Raw genomic sequence first — 23,292 nt, 5'->3', positions numbered from 1 at the left:
AAATCTGTGCCGAATCATCCTAATCTAAGTTTTCTATGATTTCCTCAAATCACTATAGGCAAATGCTGGAATGGTTACTTTTAAATGGCATGGCCAATTTCCTTCCCCATCCTTGAATCATTCTGACTGGTGTTCCAAATCTAATGAACTCAGTGTCAAAGGGATGTTAAACACTAATCTTCCTCCCTTCCTTAAACACTATTCTATCACCTTCACGTATCACCACTGCACATTCTCCTGATGAACAGTGTGTTGTACGCATCACACACATCTCAGGAAGATGAAATGAGAACACTTTAACTAAATTTTTATTCACCCCTTCTAGCATAGATCACAAACAGAAACTGACAGTTATACACTTACTGTTGCACTTTGGTAGACTTCAAAACTGTAACATCATTAGTTAGCAATTCACTATTCTTTTTGGGGCATCATATACTGTCACACTATCACACGGAGAGTTCAGTTTTATGGTATTTGTCAATAGAACCTCCCACTGTACTGTAAAGAAAAGTACTTTTCATAGTAATATTAAATAAAGTCCATAACTCTTTCCTCAGAAGTAGAGTCAATTGTTTTCAGAGTTACTGTGAACTAAGTTCATAATAGTTTCGTTTTACAATTACAGATTCAAGGTATACCTTTTTTGTTTAATTTTTTTAAATAAATACTTGGGTTGTAATAGTCTGATTAAACTACTGAAGTTTCTGAAGAAACGTTAACAGTGTCTTGCATCAGCAAGCATTTACGACAGAATTTGCAAAATGTCAAGCATGTAGTTCTGTTTTTGGATTCTTCCTCTGACAAAATCTAAATGTCAAAATGACAAAAACAGTTCCAGATTTTGACCAGAAATAGAAACTATAGATTTGACATTCCTAGAGGACTTCATTCTTGCCTAATAATACTGACTATGCATAACTGAAACACTAATAAATAAGGACAAGTATATGTACTTGCAAGAGGATTGTACCAAAAAAATAAAATTCCCAAACAGGAACAAGCTTAAATTTATATTTGTTTAAAAACAATGAAATAAATTTCCAATCACTGAAACTTTGAAAAACTCGATAACATGGAAGTGGACACACATGGACAGCCTGTCAATTAGATGAATATACAGTGGCTAAGATTTGGAAAAGGCTCACCTTTAATGATTGAATACAAACACATTCAACAAACTTTGCACTCCCACTCAACAGATTAATATGTAAAAGAGAAAATCTGCAAAAAATGACCAATGAGCAATGTGAAGAAAAATTGTATGAAATCAGTCATGCCCTAAGTGACACCACTACATCACACATACTTCAAAAGGCTTGCAGTACAGTTAAACATATGCTCCAGTAAAATAACTTTGAAAAGTGAGAATGATGACACTGTCTATAACTAGAACCTTAACAAATACTTTAGCATGCAGTTGTGCAAGTGTAATAATACTGTTATGTTTCCTTAGCATAACTTCTCTAAGAACTGGTGGTGTAAAAGGAGTGTATGTAAATATAACAAGAAACAGGTTAGCATAATTTGTGATATAAAACTAATGTTGCTAATAAATCTTATGTCAAACAATTTCACAGGGAAACTGAACCAAGTGCCGTACATTGTTATATTTTATCCTGAGAAGCAGTAACTTCAATGAGTTTGTGGATGTAATCTAGCATAATGGTCCATTTTAAACATTTATGAAACATACTTAAACCTTGATAATGGTTAAATCCTGTGATTAAGTAATTCAAGGGGTTTACCTTTTCAGTCCTTTCTCCCAAAATTGAATTTAATAGACTTTGTTCATGTTAATTCTGACCCCTCCATATATCAGTAACAAAGAATATTCAACTGTGTTAACTTCTCCATCCAGTCTTACAACATTTTAATTCTCAGTCCCTCAACTTATATGCACAATGAACTTACTTTAATTGAGGGTTTATCAGTTAGTAAATAATCTGCGATGACCAATCCGACACCAATAATGATACCAATTCCAGCTCCCAGCCAAGGTATCTGAAAGTCAGCTAAAAAAGAAATGCAAATACTTGTTTAGACAGTTTACAGTGAAAATAAAATATAAGAACAAGTTCACATTTCATAATAAAGGATTTTGAAGTTTCAAGTTCAAACCTTCAATTAAATACTTCCCAACACTATTATTTCAACTTCATCAGATAAATTGGCATGCCGAAATAATGTAACAATCTCATTGAAATCCCCGTTTTATTCCTGTAAAATACTAAGACCAGTACTGAATTTAATATTGGTGGCCAGACACTTCAAAGGATATTTTCAGTTGTCCTTTCATTGAAAGTGGCGAAATACTCATATTAAGTTACACACAGTTGGCAATTAGTCATTCAAATTTGTCCATAAAGTTTTGTATTTTTATGCATATTTATTACTTCAGTCATCTGTAGATCTCGTTATCCAGAAAGTATGAAATACACTGATGAGCCAAAACATTATGATCACTGCCCAGTGTGACCTCAGATGCCACGTGATAGTGATGTACGGATGTGGTGCAGTAACAAAATTTGTAAGCAGAGCAGACACAGAGGGGTAGGGGGGATTACCTCAGTGAAGATATGGGCTGCAAATGGTGGAGTCTGTTGAGCTAAGCAACTTTGATAAAGGGGAGATTATTATTAGGCAGAGTCTGTAGACAAGTATCTCAAAAACGGTGAAGATGATAAAATGTTCATGTGCTACTACTGTGAGCATCAACAAAAAGAGGCAGAAAGACAGTGAAACTATCACTAGATGCTGAATGGTTGGATGACCACAACTCTCCACAGAATGTGGGGTTCAAAGGCTTCTTTGCTCTGTAAAGTAGGATAGATGGTGATAGTGGCATCCCCTATGTGTTCACATGTTGACCCAGTGACATCATCAATTACAGTTACAGCGGGCACGGGGCCATTGTGATTCGACTGTCTATCAGTGGAAAAGTGTAGGCTCTATGGATGAATCACATTTTTGTTGCACTAGGTCAATGTAGCCGTATTATGCTAAAGGAGACATTCTCCTGCACTTGCATGGACCTGTGGTAGTAATGGAATGCTGACAGCTGCAAACCATCTGCATTCCTTCACATTTGATATGTTCCCCGAAGACATTATCTTCCAGCAGTACAATTTTCCATGTGTCTGAGCCAGAACCATGCTACGGTGGTTTGAGGAGCATTATAGTGAACTCATGTTGATGTCTCGGTGAATAAATCCGGCCAATGTAAATCTTATGGGATCCATCCGGGTCACTATTGGACGCCAAAAGCGTGTACAAAAATCGGCAGTGCATTATTTACAGGAATTACATGACCTGTGCATAGACACACAATGCCACATACCTCCACAAATCTACCAAAAAACTGTTGGATCCCTGATATGCAGAGTCAGTGATGTACTTCATTTCCAAAGACAGACAAGCTATTAACCAGGTGGTCATAATGTTCTGGCTCATCAGTGTCATGGTGCCATTGATTACTACAATGGAATCCATGTAAGACCAGGTGAATGTCCCCCATACCATAATACTACCAGTTTCGAGCAGCCATTCACTTGGATGGAGTATCTGGACACAACTATCAGCCTGGTGTAACAAACAAGCTGATTCATCCAACTAAGCAACACATTTTCACTGATCCATGGTCCGATCTTTATGATTCCATGTCCACTTCCATCAGAATTGATGTTGTCTTGGAAACACTACGGAGTCATCTGCTGTGGAGCTCCATGTTCAACAATTTGTACTGATGACTATTCTCCGAAACACTTGTACCTTCACCACAATTGTACTCTGCCATCAGACCTGCCACAGATCTTCACCTATCCTGCTTCATAGGATGGGCAAGTCTCTGACATGCATGCTGTGTAATGAGGCACAGACATCCACACTTTGTCACCTGCTCATAGTTTTTCTGTCCTGCAACCACTTTACATAGATGTTCACGACAGTAGCATGCAAACAGCTTCACCATTTCCCTGATGCTCATTCCCAGGTTCTTGGCCACAATCTACCCTTTATTAAAAGTTGTTGGAATCTTTGAATTTCTCCATTTGCCACCCTATAATTGCTAGAAGGGAACCCCATTCATCTCTTCTCTCCCTCTGTGTACTCTGTGTCATATGCCCACAACACCAGCATGCAGCAGTTATTCCCACAATGAACAGTGGTTCTGCCTTATCAGTGTGCATTGTAACACTGCCCTTCAAGTGTCCCTACCACCATTCCATTTTCAAAAATAATTTGAAATGCATGCGATTGCTTTCTGCTCATTCCATTAACAACCTCTTCCAATATGAGTGCTTTGTAAGACCCAAAAATGGGCCAACCCATAAACTGGTTTCAAAATCACAGTACTTTACTAGGTAGGGTCCATCTGGAGATGGCCTGCTGTTGCTTTCCTCTGATCTTTTATCTGAGTTACCCGACCAGTTACAAGGGGACTGGAATTAACATGGGCTCTGAACCACAGTATAGTTTGGCATTTTTTGCATTAACAAACCATTACCAGACAGTGAAAAAATGATAAGCTACAAAAAACCTCGGGGATGAGCAAGGACTGAAACAGACTTAAGGGTTTGTAGTCTGATTACCTATGGAAAAACTGAGCCACATCCCTCAAAACTGCTTACAACTCCAGAAACTCTTCTCAGGCTGCCTCTTTGGTTTTACCAACAGTTTATTTCGCCTTCTCCCTGATAAATAATGTTTAGGTCTTCAAAGTCTAAATTTTCTCATGTCTCTGTCATTTCCCCTTATGTTTGCTTATTTCAGCATGGCATCCCTTTCCCTCTAGGTTTGCAGCTTCCAAATTTTAAAAAATTTTACCCTACTTTCAGCCAGGTGCTCTTTTAACCATTCTCATTTCACAGGACAACCTGATGATCATATTCCATCAATCAAATACTCAAAACATTTTGTTTGTTTCATTACAGTACCTATTTCAACTTCATGACTATGTTGCATCTGTAAGAGGGCCACAGTTTCCCAGAACTATAGTAGCAAGATATTACTAAATCATTCCAACAATAGTTAGTGAAAGAATTGTGAGCATATATCAAAATAAAGTGTGACCCACTCAAACCTCCCCAATTTCAAAGATCCAGGAAATAAACCACAGTAGATAATACAGTGAACAATGCACCACATTGAAGAACATCTCAAAGAATTTATTTATTTATCATCAATACACCTGTACATGTGAACCATTTGTAGCACGAAGAACATCGAGTCTATATTCAATTTTCTGCCTAGTTCTTGGTAACATTTCCTCTGTTATTGTTGCAATCGCAATAGTGATACGATGTACCAAGATAGGAATATCGTTCACTTTTGTCACATACATGCAGTTCATCACGAATCCCCACATGAAGAAATCAAGTGGTGTAATGTCAGGTGAATGTGGTGGCCAGGCAGTAGGTCCTCCGCATCCGATCCAGTAATTGGGAAATTTGCTATCCAGGAACTTGTGAAAAGCTTTTGACCAATGCGGCACAGCTCCATCTTGTTGAAAAATGATGTTGGGTTGCAAGTCTTGTATCTGAGGGTACATAAACTGCTCTAACATGTCCAGACACACTGACCCATTCACTATTTGTCCCTCAAAGAAAGAACATCCCACAATCCTGTCATGCATTAGCCCGCACCAGACGTTCAGTTCCGGGCTATCACAAATGTGCTCAATGACAATGTGCAGATTCTGCAAACCCCAAATCCGAACATTATGCCAATTAACCCTTCCTGATACATGAAAGGTTGCCTCATCTGAGAATAAACATCTTTCCAGGAAGTCGGCATCCATATCAATACACTGCAGCATATCCACAGCAAATTTTTATCAGCGTGGTTTGTCGTTCGGCATCAGATGTTGCAGAATTTACACTTTGTAAGCACACATACGAAGACACAGGTGAACTATACGATGCAATGTTGATCGAGGTATATGAAGTTCCTAGATGCTTGACTAATTGACTTCCATAGGCTTCTGACAAACGTTTGATGTCCTCCACAGTCTCTTTGAAAACTCCGTAACGTGCACTGCTAGATTGTTTCAGAACATTTCCTGTTGCCAGAAACGTCCTGTACCATTCCTTACTTGCTTTCACATCAGGTGGATCAAATTCATACAACTTCTTTGCACAGTAACCAGCGATTTTGTATCGGCAAACCACACTACTGCTTGCGCACTCTGCTGTGGAGTCGCCATTTTCACTTCATGTGAGCATGCTGCACTCTGGCTACGATACTTGGCTCTTCTGACACGAGAATATAAATTCTTTGAGATGTTCTACAATGTGGAGCATTTTTCACTGTCTTATCTACTGTGGTTTCTCTCTCCTGGGTCCTTGAAATCAGGGAGGTTTGATTGGGGCACCCTGTATATCTGTCTACAGTTTGTATATTATTACTCAGTATGAAGACATTAAAAACATGATGAACAGAACTTTTTATCATTACTCTATTCCTCTAAATGAGAAGAAAGGTGTCTTAGTAACTTGTATGAAAGTGGTTGTATACAGTATGCCTTTGAACAATTATAGAAAGTGCTGGTAAACTTCCACACAAGGGCCAGCAACAAATATTCTAATGAAAGTATGTACACAAAAATTTGTTTTCAATTCTAAATGTGATTTTATTCATACCACATAGTACAGCACATTCTAGTGGCCAACACACTGTTATTCATCCTCATTTTGAAATGTTTTGTCACACTGGTGGCGTGGAAAGTTCTCTTAGTATTCTTCAATTTGTACATTTTTTATATAAAGATGACTACTTTGTATGCCACACAGGATCATTGTTATGTAAGTCACAACACCTGACAGTTTTTGGAACCATTGCATCTACTGCTCCCACAATAATACCTATTGTACTACTGCAAGTAATGAGCTTTTGATTCAGCCTCTACTCCTACAACTGGACAATTTCCTATACCAATGTCAACCTATGAAATTACTATCTACAACCTCACTTCCTTTCTGTGGCATTTTCAACGGTGTGCTGTTACTGTTTTGGTATTTATGAAAGCCTGTTGTTGCATTACGACAGCTACCAGTCCTTTCCAATGCTTATTCATCGCTTTTTCATATTTTGAACAGTCTGAAGACGGTTGCAGAAAGCAACGAAAACTAGTTAACGAACTTTAATTGTGATAGGAAGATTGTGGTCTAAGCTTTAAAAGCTTTTCTTTTAAAAAATTTATTTAATATATCACATTAAAACCTCCATCTCTTCCCTCTGACCATGTCAGGCTTCAATGGTACTACTATCATATAACACAAATCCCTGCATCTTGTTTTCCTAGATGGGAACAGTTTGTTGTTGATTTGCTTACCATACCATTAGTAACAATAAAGCCTTGGCATACACGCAGAGACTTCTGGCAACTGTCGTGGCTTTTTTAAAACATTTCACACATGACCCGTATTCAGCACATATGTAGAGCTTATCTGAGATGCACAAACACTGGAAGAAAACAATCACATGCCCGCAGTGTCACGTAGATGCAGTCAGAAGAAATGGAATAACTGCGGCAGCCCGTGCTGTGACATGTGAATGATGCCTCAAGACATGAGAAGCCCACTTCAAACTCCATCCTTATTATCCATTTCATAACAATCTACCTCCAGCTGAGTTCATATCATAGTTACATTGCATGGAGAACACTGAAGCATCCCACACTGTAGGAATTGTGGCGATGTCTACTTTTCTTTGATATATGAATATTAGATTTTAGGTGAAAAGGTGGCAGCAAATGCTAGAAACCATGCTTTTTCGAGCATTTTTTGATGAGTGTCAACTTTGAGGAGTCATAGAAACCAGACCATAATTAGGAGAAAAATTTCCTTTGCACAGTCCAAAGAAATCTTTCTCTATTTGCAGGCAGATTTTTCATTATTTTTCAATTAGTCATTTAATTGCTATCATATCTAACACAAGATGCTACAATTGAGCTTACGTTAAATTCCTCTGGACACTTTGGGGAACACTTTTGAAGGCCGAGTGATACAACTGTTTAGTATCGTTTATCTTAAAACTCTTGTTTTCCTTTACTACCATGTTTTTGACAAAAGCTCAACTAAGTTCAATGGGAATGACTTTGCAGGTCACCAAAGGTAGCCATGGAAGTGTAATTTCCCTGCCCACTGGGCACAATACATTTCCCAAAATGTATTCTTGTGACCTGACATCAACCCCCATCATTGTAATAAGTAGTCCATCCAGTGTTTCACACTTCTTATTTCTCACAAGAGCTATTCTCTTTTCCCTGCTACTCTCTTGTTTTCTATCAGCAGTGTTTTTTGTTGAACTTTATCTGAAGCCCAATTTACAAACAGAAAACCCTAGAGTTGTTCCACTCACACCAGGGAAATTATAAAGTTCAGTCTTCAACTTATCCAGAATGGCTGCTACTGTTGGAAACTTCTTTTCCACACAGAAGTCATGTATTTTTCTTCCTAAAACTCCCTATTTGAACTCATCCAAAGCAAATTGCTGTTGCCTGGCAGAACTCTTATTGATGATATAAAACATGAAGTTTCTCTATATACTTTCGAGATTCGCTCCACTGTATTTTCATTAATACAGAGATGTTCAGAAGTTAGCTTGCTCACTGTGATTAGCAACTGCTTGCACCCTCTTTTTCGGCCGCAAGCAAGCACCTGCAGGAATACCATAGTCTTTTCATAACTCTAAACGATGCATTGTTTCACCCAAGTATTAAGGGAATTTATTATATCATGAAGGCTATCTCACGAGTACACGACAATGAACCGCAGCACAGTTATTTCCTATGTGATTGAATGATCCAATGTAAACACTGCAACAATGAACTGAAAATGCTGTTCACAGGTTCGGCAACATTGTGTACATGAGCACAAGGTGCATAAAGATGAAAATGCAAATAAATTAAACACGTGGTAGTACTGCTTTACCAGGTGTACCAGTATGAAATGAGCGTTTTTTCCCCCTGTTGTGAAAACGAAACACTAATTTTGAATTGAAAAGTAAAAACATTTTATTCAAAGTACTGACCATTGCTTTCTATACATTTTGACCACCTTTCTGGCAATTTGTGGGCACCACACCAATAGAAATGTTCGTCTTTTGAAGCAAACTAATCCGACACCCAATTTTCGACTTCTTCGTAGGAATCGAAGTGTTCCTCAGCCAATGCGTGTCCCATTGATGAAAACAAATGGTAGTCGGAAGGGGCCAAGTCTGGTGAATACAACGGGTGGGGTAGCAGCTCCCAGACAAGTGTTTTGATTGTATCCTGAACCAGTTTTGCTTTGTGTGCAGGTGCATTGTTGTGCAAAAAAATTACTTTGCCATGTCTTCTGGCCCATTCTGGTCTTTTTCGATCAATGCATAGTTGAAATTTATCATTTGTTGTCTGTAGTGATTAGTATTCACAGTTTCACTGGGTTTTAGAAGCTCATGATACACCACACCTTTCTGATCACACCAAACACAGAGCATTGTCTTCTTGCCGAATCGATCTGGTTTTGCAGTCGATGTTGATGGTTGTCCCAGATTAACCCATGATTTTTGCCACTTAGGATTCTTAAAATAAATCCATTTTTCATCGCCAGCAGCATTTCAGATTTTCTATCATGTCTTTGAAGCAAAATTTGACAAATGGTTTTTCGGTTTTCCATCTGCCTTTAATTCAATTTATGTGGCACCCATTTTCCACACTTTTAGATCTTTCCCATAGCTTTCAAACGGTCAGAAATTGTTTGTTGTGCAACATTTAGCATTGCTGCCATTTGCTTCTGACTCAAAGTATCATCTTCATCCAATATTGCTTGCAATTCGGCGCCTTCGAACATTTTTGGTGGTCTTCCACGTTCTTCATTTCTTACATCAAAATCATTATTTCTAAACCGTTAAAACCATCTTTTGCTTGTTGCTTCTGATAGAGCATGATCACCATATGCCTCGATAAGCATTCGATGCGACTCTGCACCACTTTTTTTTCAAATGAAAACAAAAAATTAATGCTTTCCGCAAATCATCACTTTCTGGTTCAAAATTCGACACTGTTAACACGATGAAAACATATTATGTTTGTTCCATGACTGGATGTATACTAAATATCTTTGACAGATGCCATACCAACCAAACAAAAAAAAAAAAAAAAAAAATATTAAGGCTCATTCATAACAAATGTTCCCTATTGACATATTTGTATCTTAACGCTCATTTCATACTGGTACACCTGGTATGTAGATTTATGTGCAGACAAACTTAACAGCTTTCAAAAGCAACAACAAACTTAGCATTTATACTTTTTGTCTTGCCCACACATCGCCATTGGATTAATTACAATAACCTGCATCTGCCATTATTATGACAAAATGACTAATTAGAAAGCCTGTAGGTAGAGACGGTTGTATCTTTACACTTTATGAAGGAAACTTAACGTAATTTTGGAGCTCTTCGAAGTTGACACTAAAAAATGCTTGAAAAAGGACATTTTCTCTTAACTATTACCATGTACATCGCTTCCTTTTCAACTAAAATATAATACTCCTACGTGAAATAAAAGTAGACATTTCCACGGTTCCAGCATAATCCGACAGACTGACGTTCGTCATGCAATGTAACCAAAATATAAGCTTAAGGTCACAAGTCAATCATCATGAAATGGATAATAGGCCATGCTGCAGTGTGCTGGTTACTAGTAAGGGCTGTTCATTGTGCTACATGGTATGAATAGTGTCTCCACACATGGAAAATTTCCACTACTAGACCTTATTCCCTCAATGATTGACACCCACAGCTTGTTCATAATATCTGAAAACATCCCAAGTATACCCCAGCAAAATCTACACCTACTGTTTCTGAGAAGGTAATCAATGAGCTGCCAGTGACCAAGACCGGAGAAACACCAGCAAACAGTAAAGAGTAAAGAAGAATGTACAAAAACAAAATTCTGTTTAAGAATAGTAACAAACTAACATGGTAGCCCTAAGATCCCCAGACCAATATTTAACACCTCCCACTTCATCTTTGTTTACCCTTAACCCAACAGGGAGGTCTCTCTCAACCTACGTTCTAAGTGACCTGGCCCTCCTTCCCATCCTGTATCACTCAGCCCATTTTCTTCCCACATGAAGGAACTTATTATAGTTATAAAAGTTAGGTGCAAGTTTTTTTTTCAACTTTTAAATACATCTAACAACAGTACTTAGAATTTCACATCCTGAAGGTAAGTACTGTCCAGCCACTTTGTCTCCCTGTAATTTTAATATTGTTAACTTTCAACATCACACCTACATTTGTTTTCTGCTGTTGACACAGGATTTCCTTGTACACACTCACTCATTCAATCACAAATCTATTTTTAAAAAAACTCTTGTAATGCTAGTACAATATTCAAGCAAGGCACAGTTAAGCGACATGATTTTTTATAATTAGGTTTGGCTCTAAATGTGATAATGGAAGTTCTGGTGAATGTGTACATATGCACATCATGTGTTGTTATTTCGTGCTGGCTGATCCCACAATGCTGGAACTGCTGTTCAGCAGGTAGACTGGGTTGTGTCAAGTAGAATGGGTGGAGTGAGAAAAGAGGTGGGAACTGGGATAAGAAGTTGGGGAAAGTAGGCCGATATCCTTGAGGGAGGCAGCAGGTGTACAGGGTAGACCTGAAGGAGGTTGAGGCAGCAGTTATGAGGGATAAGAATGTGACATGTGGGTACTGAAGCCAGTGAGTGTGTGTAGTGCACAATGATGTAGAGCAGTGGATTGGGAGGAGCACCTGGGAAAGTAGCTATGTTAAACAAATAACAAAATGTTGATCATACATACCTTGCCTCTCTTTCTGTCTCATTTCTGTTGTTTTACTGATTGCATCCAAAATGCTTTTATCATGGGGTTGTAGTCTTAAAGCACACCCATAAGACAATAGTGCTTCTGTATAGTGTCCTGTGGCAAGTTCAATTTCACCTTTACGGAAGTAACCCTGCGGAAGTAAATGCAATATTATAACAACAATTTTCCATGTGTCATAACACAGTCACTCTGTGTTGGATGCACGCACGCACGAGAGAGAGAGAGAGAGAGAGAGAGAGAGAGAGAGAGAGAGAGAGAGAGAGAGAGCATTTCTCATCTGTAATAATATTTCCACCAGCAATGAAGAAATCTATGGAATTTCCATTCTGTCTCTACAAAACATATGTACTGCTTCTTTTTCTTTAAATGCGTACTCTCTGCTACAGATATTACAGTTCAACTAATGAACTGGCCCATGAACATTAAAATGCTTGCCAAACTAAGAACCTCTTGAGTGTGAGATAGCAAGTTCAATCTTTAGTAAGAATCATTTTCAAGTGTAATGTTAACAATTACGACAGGAAAAATATTAGTTGCTTATGACTCAACTTGCGCGTCAGGGGAGTGACAGACAATGACTGACCGGGAGACGCAGAGATCAACCTTCTACGAGATGTATTTATTATGTGGACACTATATTGTGGCACTTTAAGTGGGGAGTGTTTTGAACTATGTTGGATAACGTATCAGTAGAGGTCGGGTCTAAACTACCACTGCCAGCTGCAGCAAACAATTGCACTGCAGCCACTACAAAATGCTTTGTGTATTCCAATTTGCTTTGTGTCATGGATTACTTGCTTTTTTCCTTATTTTGAAATGAATGAAGATACTAATCTTGGTGCATAAAGGGATTTGAATGCAACTCTCATCACAAGAAAAGGTATCAGCGATCTCTATGAGTGTTACGCCAGTTCTGCTTTTGTGGAAGCACAGAATGTGGATGTAGCATGGCAGTCCTTTGATAGAGACGGGGCTTATTCCCCTGCACCGTTCCTCTCCCTCAGGCAGAGTTATTTGTTTATAGCCGTGGGCAAATGCCATGATAAACTGTTCACATATTACTTTCACAAAATGGAAATCGTATACATTCAGGAAATGTTCAAAACAAGCCATTAACTTGCACCATGAACACTGAATGAAAAAATAGCATGCCACAATGATAAAAATGGTTTGGAACACCACCAAGAGGCAAACTCCTTCAGAGCTACAAACCATGCAGGACGTTCGGCTAGTTTCCACTCTTAAAAAATGCCTATGCCTATAGAATGGTACTGTTGTAATAGGGTGATGACAACTGCTGGAATGTGATGGCATGCAACAGAATACAAAACAGTGTGTGGAGCTTAAAGTGAAACTGGCTATCTTTTATGGTGTAGCTGCAGATAGTGCAATAATATGTTTTAAAGTCATGGAAAAAAACAAACATCCAGAGCCGGAATTTGTCCAGCGGTTCCAGGTGGTGCGAACTGGAATGTCTTACACATTAGGAGGGATAGTTTGCTCTAAAGGAGTATGATTTTTGTACATAGACCACGAATTCAGCAGACGCAAGTTATTTTGACCAGCTACCAGCCAAAGGCGTGTTCATACTGTAATCATTGCTCTCTTACTCCCATTTTTCCACTATTGCTTGCTGTGATGTAAATATTCCCTATGGCCCTTGCCAGATCACGCATAGAGAAAGAATCTTAGAGGGGCAGAGCGCCTCCAATTACTCTCATCACAGTAAATGACTTTCCAGCCAGTTTGCCATCCAGACTAACAGCGTAACTTTATATGAATTCATTACGGCATTTATGTTGTTTGGTTTTGATACAACTCTCATCTCAAATTTCCATGATTCCTTTCATATGCATTTCCCCTTCAAATCCTGATTGGTCAGAGTTGAAAACAAATTCCTTACTAAACGATGGGGGTAAGTTTGTTCATCTGGTCTACAAATTTTTGAGCTGATTTCGCAGTTCATCAAGTTTACGCTTTGTTTGAAATTTCACGATCTTAATTAGTTGTGCTACCATCCACAGTTCCCTTGAAATCACAGTAATCTACGTGGTGCACAATTTGTTGTGCATTACGTAGTACGTCACTATCACGCACATCCTATACATTGCATCGAGCCTCCCGGAAATGCGCAAACACAAGTTTTTGTAATAAGTTCACCTTGTCCTCCCTCAAATATCCATATTTAACTGAAGACTGGATTTGTGGCTGCCCATCCGACAAGGATAATTAACTACATGAATCGAAACCTGTTTCAATATCACTTTCCCTTTCACTCGTTAAATACAAATCGTCATTCTACTCAACTACGTAGTCTGTACAATCAAGTGTGTATGACCACTTACCCCACTGACTCATCCCACACAAAAAATAATATTTCATCTGCCACTGCTTTCTCACTCTGAAAATTCCTTGGGTTCCTTTCTGATGAAATGTCTACTTCAGTAACCATTGTTGTACAAATAATACAATATTTATTTTGTTTATCACTACCATTGCTCTGCTTTGCATTAACACCACTAGCACTGTCGCACTTTTGAGAGTTACTTGTCGACTAAGTATTTCAACTACTCTCTGCAGCCTCATGTTGTGCTTACCATTAGATACCTCCAGTCCCACCCCCTGTTGCCATTAACAGGCAATATTGTGGTTACGTGTAGACAAAAGGTGGGGTGTCGAATGCTATAAATATCATTGGCCTTTTGCGACCTGACACTCAGCAGGTTCCTTGTTAGTCAAAGAAAATTCTGTAATAGAAACATAAGCACAATAACATACAGACTTAAGTTCTAGAATGAATAAGTGAAACTTACATACTTTGGGCCAATCAGGTTTCAATTTTATAGCCTGTCTCGCATCCTCCATTGCTAGGGGATACTGTTGTTGTTTGAGGAAAGCTAAAGATCTATTACTGTAAAAGGTATGGTCAGATGGATCCAACTTTATTGCATTTGTGTAATGCAATACTGCTTCAATGTATTTCTTTTCCTTCACACAATCATTTCCTTTCTCTTTATGCTGTTGTGCCTGTTTTTTAAAAAAAAGAGAGAATTGTGAGTACACCACACAAATCAGTTTTATCTATTTATGTTAAGTAACATATCTTTCTACTGTCTCTGCATTGTCTTCCTTTCTAGTTGATTGCACTATCATCTTTAAATAATATCTTTTGTTTTCAGTTTTTCTAATGCTATAAAGATAACTCTTAAATCCTAAAAAAAATTACTGTGCTCACAATAAAAATCACTGTGCTCACTCAGATATTAAGTTAAAAATTGGAAAAAGACACCAGTTATTTAATATAACCCAGGAGACTGCAGCCTCTTTTTTTCCAACTGTAGTGATTTCTCTTAATTTCACTATGTTACACTCAGCTTAACTAACCACGAATCCTTTACACAAGATTAATATTAGTTTATTAACACAGATTCTGACAGCTGCTTAACTTTTTTAATGTATTCCTTGATCTATTACACATGCCCGGAGACTTCAATTCAAGTTGGGATATATGAAATAGCATAGAATCGAAAATTAATGAATTTTCAATTCTGTGCTTTCCTATTTATTTCTCCGTCCTCATTCCTGTAATTTAATACAACAGTGTATGATGGATGTTCCATTATAGTACTCATGAAAGCAATTTTCATTCATGATAGGATAATGTAGAGGTTCTATGTTAGTTAAGTTAGTTATCAGTCTACACGAAGATCGAATAATTAAGCATCAACTCACATGAAGAATGAACAAATAATTAAGCTTGATTTGATGCTCCAAATAACAAGAAATAACAACTTGTGCCATCTGGATCCTTCCTACCAACAACGGCTTACCTTAATTGTGCAGATGGGAACTCTCCCTGCAGTGTCGCTTACGTTCCCATAACCTCAACCTTCATTAGTTATTCCTTTCCCTGGTCCCATTCTAGAACTACACAGGCCTGTATTCCACCAAGGCAACCCCAGTATGTTTACTTCTCTCTTATTCCATTGCACCCCCCACCCCCACCCCTCTGTCTCACTCCCCGACTACACTTAGCTCCCCTATCGTCTCTCCACGTCGTCCCTGTATGTTCCCACATACAGCACTTGACCGTCCCACACCCTTACTCCGCTTATCCCTCCCCTCCCCTCCCCACCCCAGCCTCCTCCTTACCCCCAACACCCAGGTCACTTCTCCCATCATGCGCTACTGCTCTCAGTCTGGCCTTGGCAGCCAGAGATTGTGGTGTGTGTGTGTGTGTGTGTGTGTGTGTGTGTGTGTGTGTGTGTGTGTGTGTGTGTGTGAGAGAGAGAGAGAGAGAGAGAGAGAGAGAGAGAGAGATTCTGATGAAGACCTTTCTCGCTGATAGCTTACTTGTTTGACAGTCTTTTGTTGTGTGTATTGTGACTCAGCATCTCTCTGCTATATGGTTACTTCATGGAATCAGGAGTTAAAAATACAATAAATCAGTATAAAAATGTGACTTACCAATAAATTACAATCCTGGACAAGCTTATAATCCCACAATGTCACATGCAGTTATCATGAAAAGAAACATTCAGCATTGAAAAGTGTTAATGAATTACGAAATAACCCCAGTTTTAGTATACAGCACACAAAAAGTGGGCAATTTTAAAAATGAAAATTAATAACAACACAAAAAGGAAATGTTTAAGACTCAGGATACTCACTACTAAACTGAAGCGATAAATCACAGCTGATGATTATTCAAATTTCAGGAAGAAGAAAACATAATTATGCATTACAATTACTTTGAAACTTAAAGAAGCTCAAATAAGGGATTCTCTCTCTTTGATGATATAATTTGCTATCATCAAAAGCACTTTATTACTGTTGCTGTAGAACCAGCTCCAAACATAGTCTATTAATCTCAGTTATTTTGATTTCTTGACACACAATCAAGTTGGACTCTGCTTATGAAGAAATACGACAGAGGAAATTGGCTTCAACTGTGTTGTAAGATTCATCCCAATGCGGGAGGAACTGGTGCTCTGTTTTACGATACGGCAGAAAAATGAGTGAAATATGGGATCTATTAAGGATAAAGTATGAGCATTCGAGGCATCAGACTGAAGAAAGTTCAAACTAGTAATTTTTGGAGAATTATTACACACTAACTAAGCAACACATACGATATTCAGTTCCATGACACAGCAGCAAGACAGGCATTAGATTCAAATCTTCTTCACTAAATTCAATTAAATTTTTACAACAGTAGCTGAGAAAAACAGGCCATTAAACTGACCATGAGAAGCAGATCCGTTACACTTACTTAAACAGCAACTGCACATGATCTCTGCTTTCCTCACCATTTCCTAAGGAAATGTTAATTGACAAGCTATACATTTTACATCGTTTTTGTGAGATACAATGAGACTGCAGTGTTCATCTTTGACGTACATAACACAAAAGTTGTCACAAAACTAGAAACATGCAAAAGCCATGCAATTTCTTCATCTATTTACTTATATTTACATATGTAAGCCAACTACTAATATTTCCTTTGTGCCCAAATAAAATCACATGTGTCAGACAAATTACTGAACTTCACATAAAGTTGTTAACTGTATCTAAACTCATGCAAGCAGGCCATGAATTCCTGCACTTGTGCCATAATATTAAGAAATGTAGAAATGTAGGGCCTCCTTAAATTTGTAAGGTGTGTACTACATATCAAAGGCTGCTATCCACGCAGTGTGGGGTGTACGAAAGGCATACGGTTTTTTAAAGCTCTCCATCAAATCCAAATAATGAAAGCTGTAGGAGACCTGGAAAAGTTCTAAAAAGTACCCTCCAGAAGCAAGAGTGTTAAAATGCTAGTGATTAACTGCCATATCATTCATAATAAACAGACAAATTTGGTAGTGCCCCTAAAAGGCTGTGGTGTTCACATAATATCTGGAACAGAAAGCTGATAAAAACCTGAAATTGACAGCAGTGAAATTGTTGGGGATAATTTAGGCAGAGTACTAATGGTAAATGGAAGTGGTTTAATTGTCACATCAGATTAGAAAAAAGTCAAACCCACCGAGACAGAAATTGAAACTGCATGCAAAATTGTCTGTATGAGACTCAGTATCAATGGCGGGAATGATGTTAGCAACCTTCCATGATTCACAGTCGCTGTAAAAACTTCTAAAGAAACTAAGAGTTCTGCACGACAAGTATAAAAGAAAGCATAGAGCTATAGGTAGGTAGACGCTCAATGGAACAAATTTGGCTGTCAAGGGGGCAATGTGTGAGGCCTTGAACAACCACTGCTACAAGCATATTACAAAGGATCTCTCATAAAACCCAAAGAAATTCTGGTGTACAGGATGGCAGGCAGTGAAGGAATATTTTAGGGAATTAGTTTAAAAAATTTATTTCAAAGGCCCAGTGGAATCTTTACAAGTTTTCTCCCAGAGTAATTCACACAGTGTCTATGTGACACCAGTCGCTTGCCTTTCAAAACCAAGTCGGTTCTGTCCAGTTAAAGCTGCTGACAGAAAACGCCCTGGGCCCTCTGCTGAAACTGCTAACAAATTCATGCCGTTGGTTGTCACCAATAGCGTGCACGAGTTACCGATCGCGTGCGGCGATGCTGGAGTGTTCCGTGGTGCAGAACACAGTTGCTTCTCCCTCTTTTAATCCAGACCTCGAGCAGAACAGACGTCTTTTTGGAAGGCAGAGCCTCTGGCTCTGCTTTTCACAACCGGTCACCAACATAAGTTAACATGAACCGCTTGCCTTCCGTTTCTCATTTTAATTAATTTTTCGACCTCAGAGTGGCCTAAACCTAACTTCCGTCCCTAGGCGCGCCCTTTGTACTCTGTATATCCCCTTTATTGTAATTAATTTCCTGTTATGTAATTTAACGGCAGCCCTGGACGCCCACTATCAAATCCTGACGGCTCGACCTCCTGCACACTGCTGCCACAAGGCATATTTAACAACCTTCTTCCCCCATTTTATACATTAACATTGGTGTCATAAGTTTCTCTCTCCATCCCCAAACCATGTAATATTTTATAATTGGTGTCAGGAGCGGGATGTTAGTGTCGGTATAACTTTACATTGGTCCTTCGTAAACTTCCCCTAACTTTTGCACTGGTGGTTATTAGTGGTACCAAAGTTAATGTCTACACACACACACACACACACACACACACACACACACACACACACACACACACACGGCATGTATCTTTGTTTGTGGAATCCAAATCTAATTTTTAAAACATTATATCCCACAAGATTTTTATTTTTAAAGTTTAATTGTATATTTTGTGTATTTCACAGTTTGCTATATTCTTGGTTAGATGTCTTTGGGGGGGAGGGTGGGGGGCTGGACAGCACTGCTACAAGATATACAAAACATCACTAGATGGCAAGTGTGATAATGACTCTAAACTATACTCATCTGATGGCAAGATAAACCCTTGCGTAAATGAGACTGTACATTAAGTGGACTTTGAAACATGTATGGTGCAATTATTATGAGATATAACTGGGTCCAATAATGTACCATAAGTTTTTGTTACTGCAGTGAGTGTTTCTTGTGAGAGATCGTGGAACAGTGTAGTGTTAAAAACATACACTTCGTAAAAATGGCATTGATGTTTAATAAGCAGAGGGAAGACCAGCATTTCTGAAAACCATAGAAGCCTTGAAGAATGAGGAACCAGTCAAAGAAGTATTCCAATCAATAAACAGAACATTGTCTAAGAGGATCCATTACCCAATGGGGCAGAAATGATGCTCATCATCCCGTCTCATCTGCGGCCAGCACAGTTTGCCATCTGGTCACCTAGGATTTCTGGAGACCCTAGACAATCATCACTGGGCAGGGGTCTAATGATCTGTCAGAAAATATGTGAGCCATTGTATAGAACGCCAACAAAGGAGGCATATGCTCCAATGCATCTGGTACCAATCCCACTTGCAGCAGTGACACTCCTTCAAACTGATATCGACCTTTTGGTGAGGTTCTTAAAGTTGGCAAATGGGAATCAATGGACAATAGTGTGCACTAACTAGCTCACTTCCACTATCCTGTCAACAAAGCTGTGCAAACTGCCAAAGCTCCAGAAATTGTACATAGTTCCTTACAGGTGACATTATTTTGAAGCATGGAACAACCTGAGTGATGATCTCTGATCATGGGAAAGTTCTCCAGTTGAGACTAGTATCTGAGATAATTCCACATTGTGACATCTCCCACAGGATAACAACTGTGTACCATCCACTCCACAAATTAAGTGCCTCAAAGAGTGCTTTAATAAGCCATTAGTCGATATGCTCTTTTTATATATTGATGTCAAACAGAGATTGGGATACAATACTGCGAACTGTGATGTTCCCGGAAAAGAATGCAAAGCTAGACATTTTTAGCTTCTCACTGTTCTTTCCACTCCACAGCTGCGAGGCTGAAATGACAAGAGTTCCACTGTTCTCATTTTGAACTGGTCTATACTCAAGATGTCTACATGAATCACCTCATCACCAAGATAACAGAAGCAAAGCAGCTGGCTTGCATACAGGCTCTGGATGCTCAGAAGACAGACAGAGCACCGTAATGCCAAGCACTGGTCATTAATATACAGCCCGAAAAATTATACCATTTTTTTACATTGTGTCGAAAATGGCACTATTGGAAAAGTTACTGAAATGCTACTGTGGGTCGTATTGTATCCATCACACGTCAGCTGTCACATATGAAGTCATGGATTGTCAGGAAGACAAAAGCACAGACACACAATCCATGCCTCCTTGTGAAGCCCTACTACAATGGAGAGGCACATCTGGCAATAGGAGGTTAAGGAAACTGACGACCCACTCGATAATCATGAAGCTTTGATGGGAGGGACTATTCCCAATCCTTGTCATAGTCAAGAGGATATTCACAACATGATCCGAATGTGAGAGTCCATTAGAACTGCCATACAGCGGACCATTTACAAGATCTAGATTTCTGTAGCCAGATGCAATGAAAACTGCTGAAACAGTTTATCATCTCGGGAAACAAGGCATGCAGTGTGGCTTAGTTGTTAATGGCATGCTGTGGGTTGCCAGTTCAAACTCAATCATCAGAAATTCTTTGATTCTGAGTATTCATCAGTTGTGAAAGGTTTCTGAAATATCTCGTGTTTGTAATATTTGTACATTCTCAAACATTTGAAGTTTGTATAAATAGCAGTACTCACCTCCAGGATGTAAGTTCTTTTACAGCTGTACACTGGCATCAGTAACAAATGTACTTTTGGTTTTAAGTGTTGCACTTCACTGATAACTCTACCTTTGGTTACGGGCTTGATTGCGATTTCGATCTGACAATGCTGTGTATACTAGAGGGGAAACATTCCACGTGGGAAAAATTATATATAAAAACAAAGATGAGGTGACTTACCGAACGAAAGTGCTGGCAGGTCGATAGACACACAAAGAAACACACAAAATTCAAGCTTTCGCAACAAACTGTTGCCTCATCAGGAAAGAGGGAAGGAGAGGGGAAGACGAAAGGAAGTGGGTTTTAAGGGAGAGGGTAAGGAGTCATTCCAATCCCGGGAGCGGAAAGACTTACCTTAGGGGGAAAAAAGGACAGGTATACACTCGCACACACGCACATATCCATCCACACATACAGACACAAGCAGACATATTTAAAGACCAGGGAAAAACGGAAATGGAAATAAAGCGAAAGTTATTAGAACTGGCCGAAATGGTTGTTTAAAAGGTGAAAGGAGCTGTTTGTGAACTAGAAACGGTGGACATTATAGCGGCAGTAGTGCTGAAAGCGGCAAAAAATTTTTTTTGGTTATGGTTTGGAAGTGGGTTACGTATTATTTAGTATATATAGGCGGGATAAAATAGTATAGCAGATTACGGTAAAAAGGAGAAGGTGAATACAAAGTGAAACTACTGGCACAAACAGAAAGAGGAAAATAAGACGACAAAAGATTTCGAAATGCAACAGTGACAATAACAAATGTAATTGTTGGATTCAAATTAATGATATCAATATAATAGAGGGAAACATTCCACGTGGGAAAAATTATATATAGAAACAAAGATGAGGTGACTTACCGAACGAAAGCGCTGGCAGGTCGATAGACACACAAACAAACACAAAAAAACAAACACACAACATTCAAGCTTTCGCAACAAACTGTTGCCTCATCATCAGGAAAGATGGAAGGAGAGGGGAAGACGAAAGGAAGTGGGTTTTAAGGGAGAGGGTAAGGAGTCATTCCAAACCCCGGGAGCGCGCGCGCGCACGCACGCACGCACGCACGCACACACACACACACACACACACACAAGCAGACATATTTAAAGACAAAGAGTTTGGGCAGAGATGTCAGTCGAGGCAGAAGTGCAGAGGCAAAGATGTTGTTGAATGACAGGTGAGGTATGAGTGGTGGCAACTTGAAATCAGCAGAGATTGAGGCCTGGTGGATAACGGGAAGAGAGGATATATTGAAGAGCAAGTTCCCATCTCCGGAGGTCAGATAGGTTGGTGTTAGTGGGAAGTATCCACATAACCCGGACGGTGTAACACTGCGCCAAGATGTGCTGGCCGTGCACTAAGGCATGTTTAGCCACAGGGTGATCCTCATTACCAACAAACACTGTCTGCCTGTGTCCATTCATGCAAATGGACAGTTTGTTGCTGGTCATTCCCACATAGAATGCATCACAGTGTAGGCAGGTCAGTTGGTAGATCACGTGGGTGCTTTCACACGTGGCTCTGCCTTTGATCGTGTACACCTTCCGGGTTACAGGACTGGAGTAGGTGGTGGTGGGAGGGTGCAGGGGACAGGTTTAACACCGGGGACGGTTACAAGGGTAGGAGCCAGAGGGTAGGGAAGGTGGTTTGGGGATTTCATAGGGATGAACTAAGTTAGTCTTTCATAGGGATGAAGTTAGTTCATCCCTATGAAATCCCTAAAGATAACAGTGGATTATAATGAGTGTATTTTGTATGAATTCTGCAAATAAATTTCAGCATTTGAAACTGCACTTAATCGTCAAATACAAAAAAAAGTTCCATGTAGACTGTTTCTCTGCCAAAGCAGACATCAGACGGGGAACTGAAAACCCACAGATTTTCGGGAAAGAAATAAAGGAGTGTCATATCAGACACTTCTACTCAATGATGGCCCTCCAATGTTCATATAGAACATTTTACGTTGACAGTATACAGAAGCTGACTGCATTTTGCATATAATTACATAAAATACTTGGTTTAAAGTATTACATGAAAACAGTGGATGACAACTGCAAAAAGAACAGCAGTGGATGTTTTCAAAGTACTTGCATTCAAAAACATTCAAGAAGCAATAAGGAAAAATACGAATGGACGCCCAGCAAAGAAATATTTGGGTCAGGAAGGGTATTAGACACGGATGCAGTCCTCTGACAGTGCTGTTGCATCTATATAACCAACAACAGGTTAAAAGAAATGTTCAGGGA

The 23,292-nt window shown here is 39.1% G+C and overlaps 1 protein-coding gene across 3 annotated transcripts in view; it reads right to left on the bottom strand.

Annotated features, from left to right (window-relative positions):
• Nucleotides 1-23,292, bottom strand: part of LOC124622019 (hsp70-Hsp90 organizing protein 1-like) — a 44,492-nt gene that overhangs the window by 15,699 nt on the left and 5,501 nt on the right. For all 3 annotated transcript variants that reach the window (XM_047147571.1, XM_047147572.1, XM_047147573.1), the window contains exons 3-5: nt 14,656-14,865; nt 11,815-11,968; nt 1,915-2,015 (exon numbers count right to left, since the gene is read on the bottom strand). In XM_047147571.1, the coding sequence (XP_047003527.1) occupies nt 1,915-2,015; nt 11,815-11,968; nt 14,656-14,865 (465 nt within the window). The remainder of the gene's footprint in view (nt 1-1,914; nt 2,016-11,814; nt 11,969-14,655; nt 14,866-23,292) is intronic.

The sequence above is a fragment of the Schistocerca americana genome, chromosome 7 (assembly GCF_021461395.2).
Source record: "Schistocerca americana isolate TAMUIC-IGC-003095 chromosome 7, iqSchAmer2.1, whole genome shotgun sequence".
In the NCBI taxonomy this organism is placed as follows: Eukaryota; Metazoa; Arthropoda; class Insecta; order Orthoptera; family Acrididae; genus Schistocerca; species Schistocerca americana.
The sequence above is the reverse complement of the archived record's forward strand: the minus strand, read 5'-3'. Positions and strand labels throughout refer to the sequence as shown.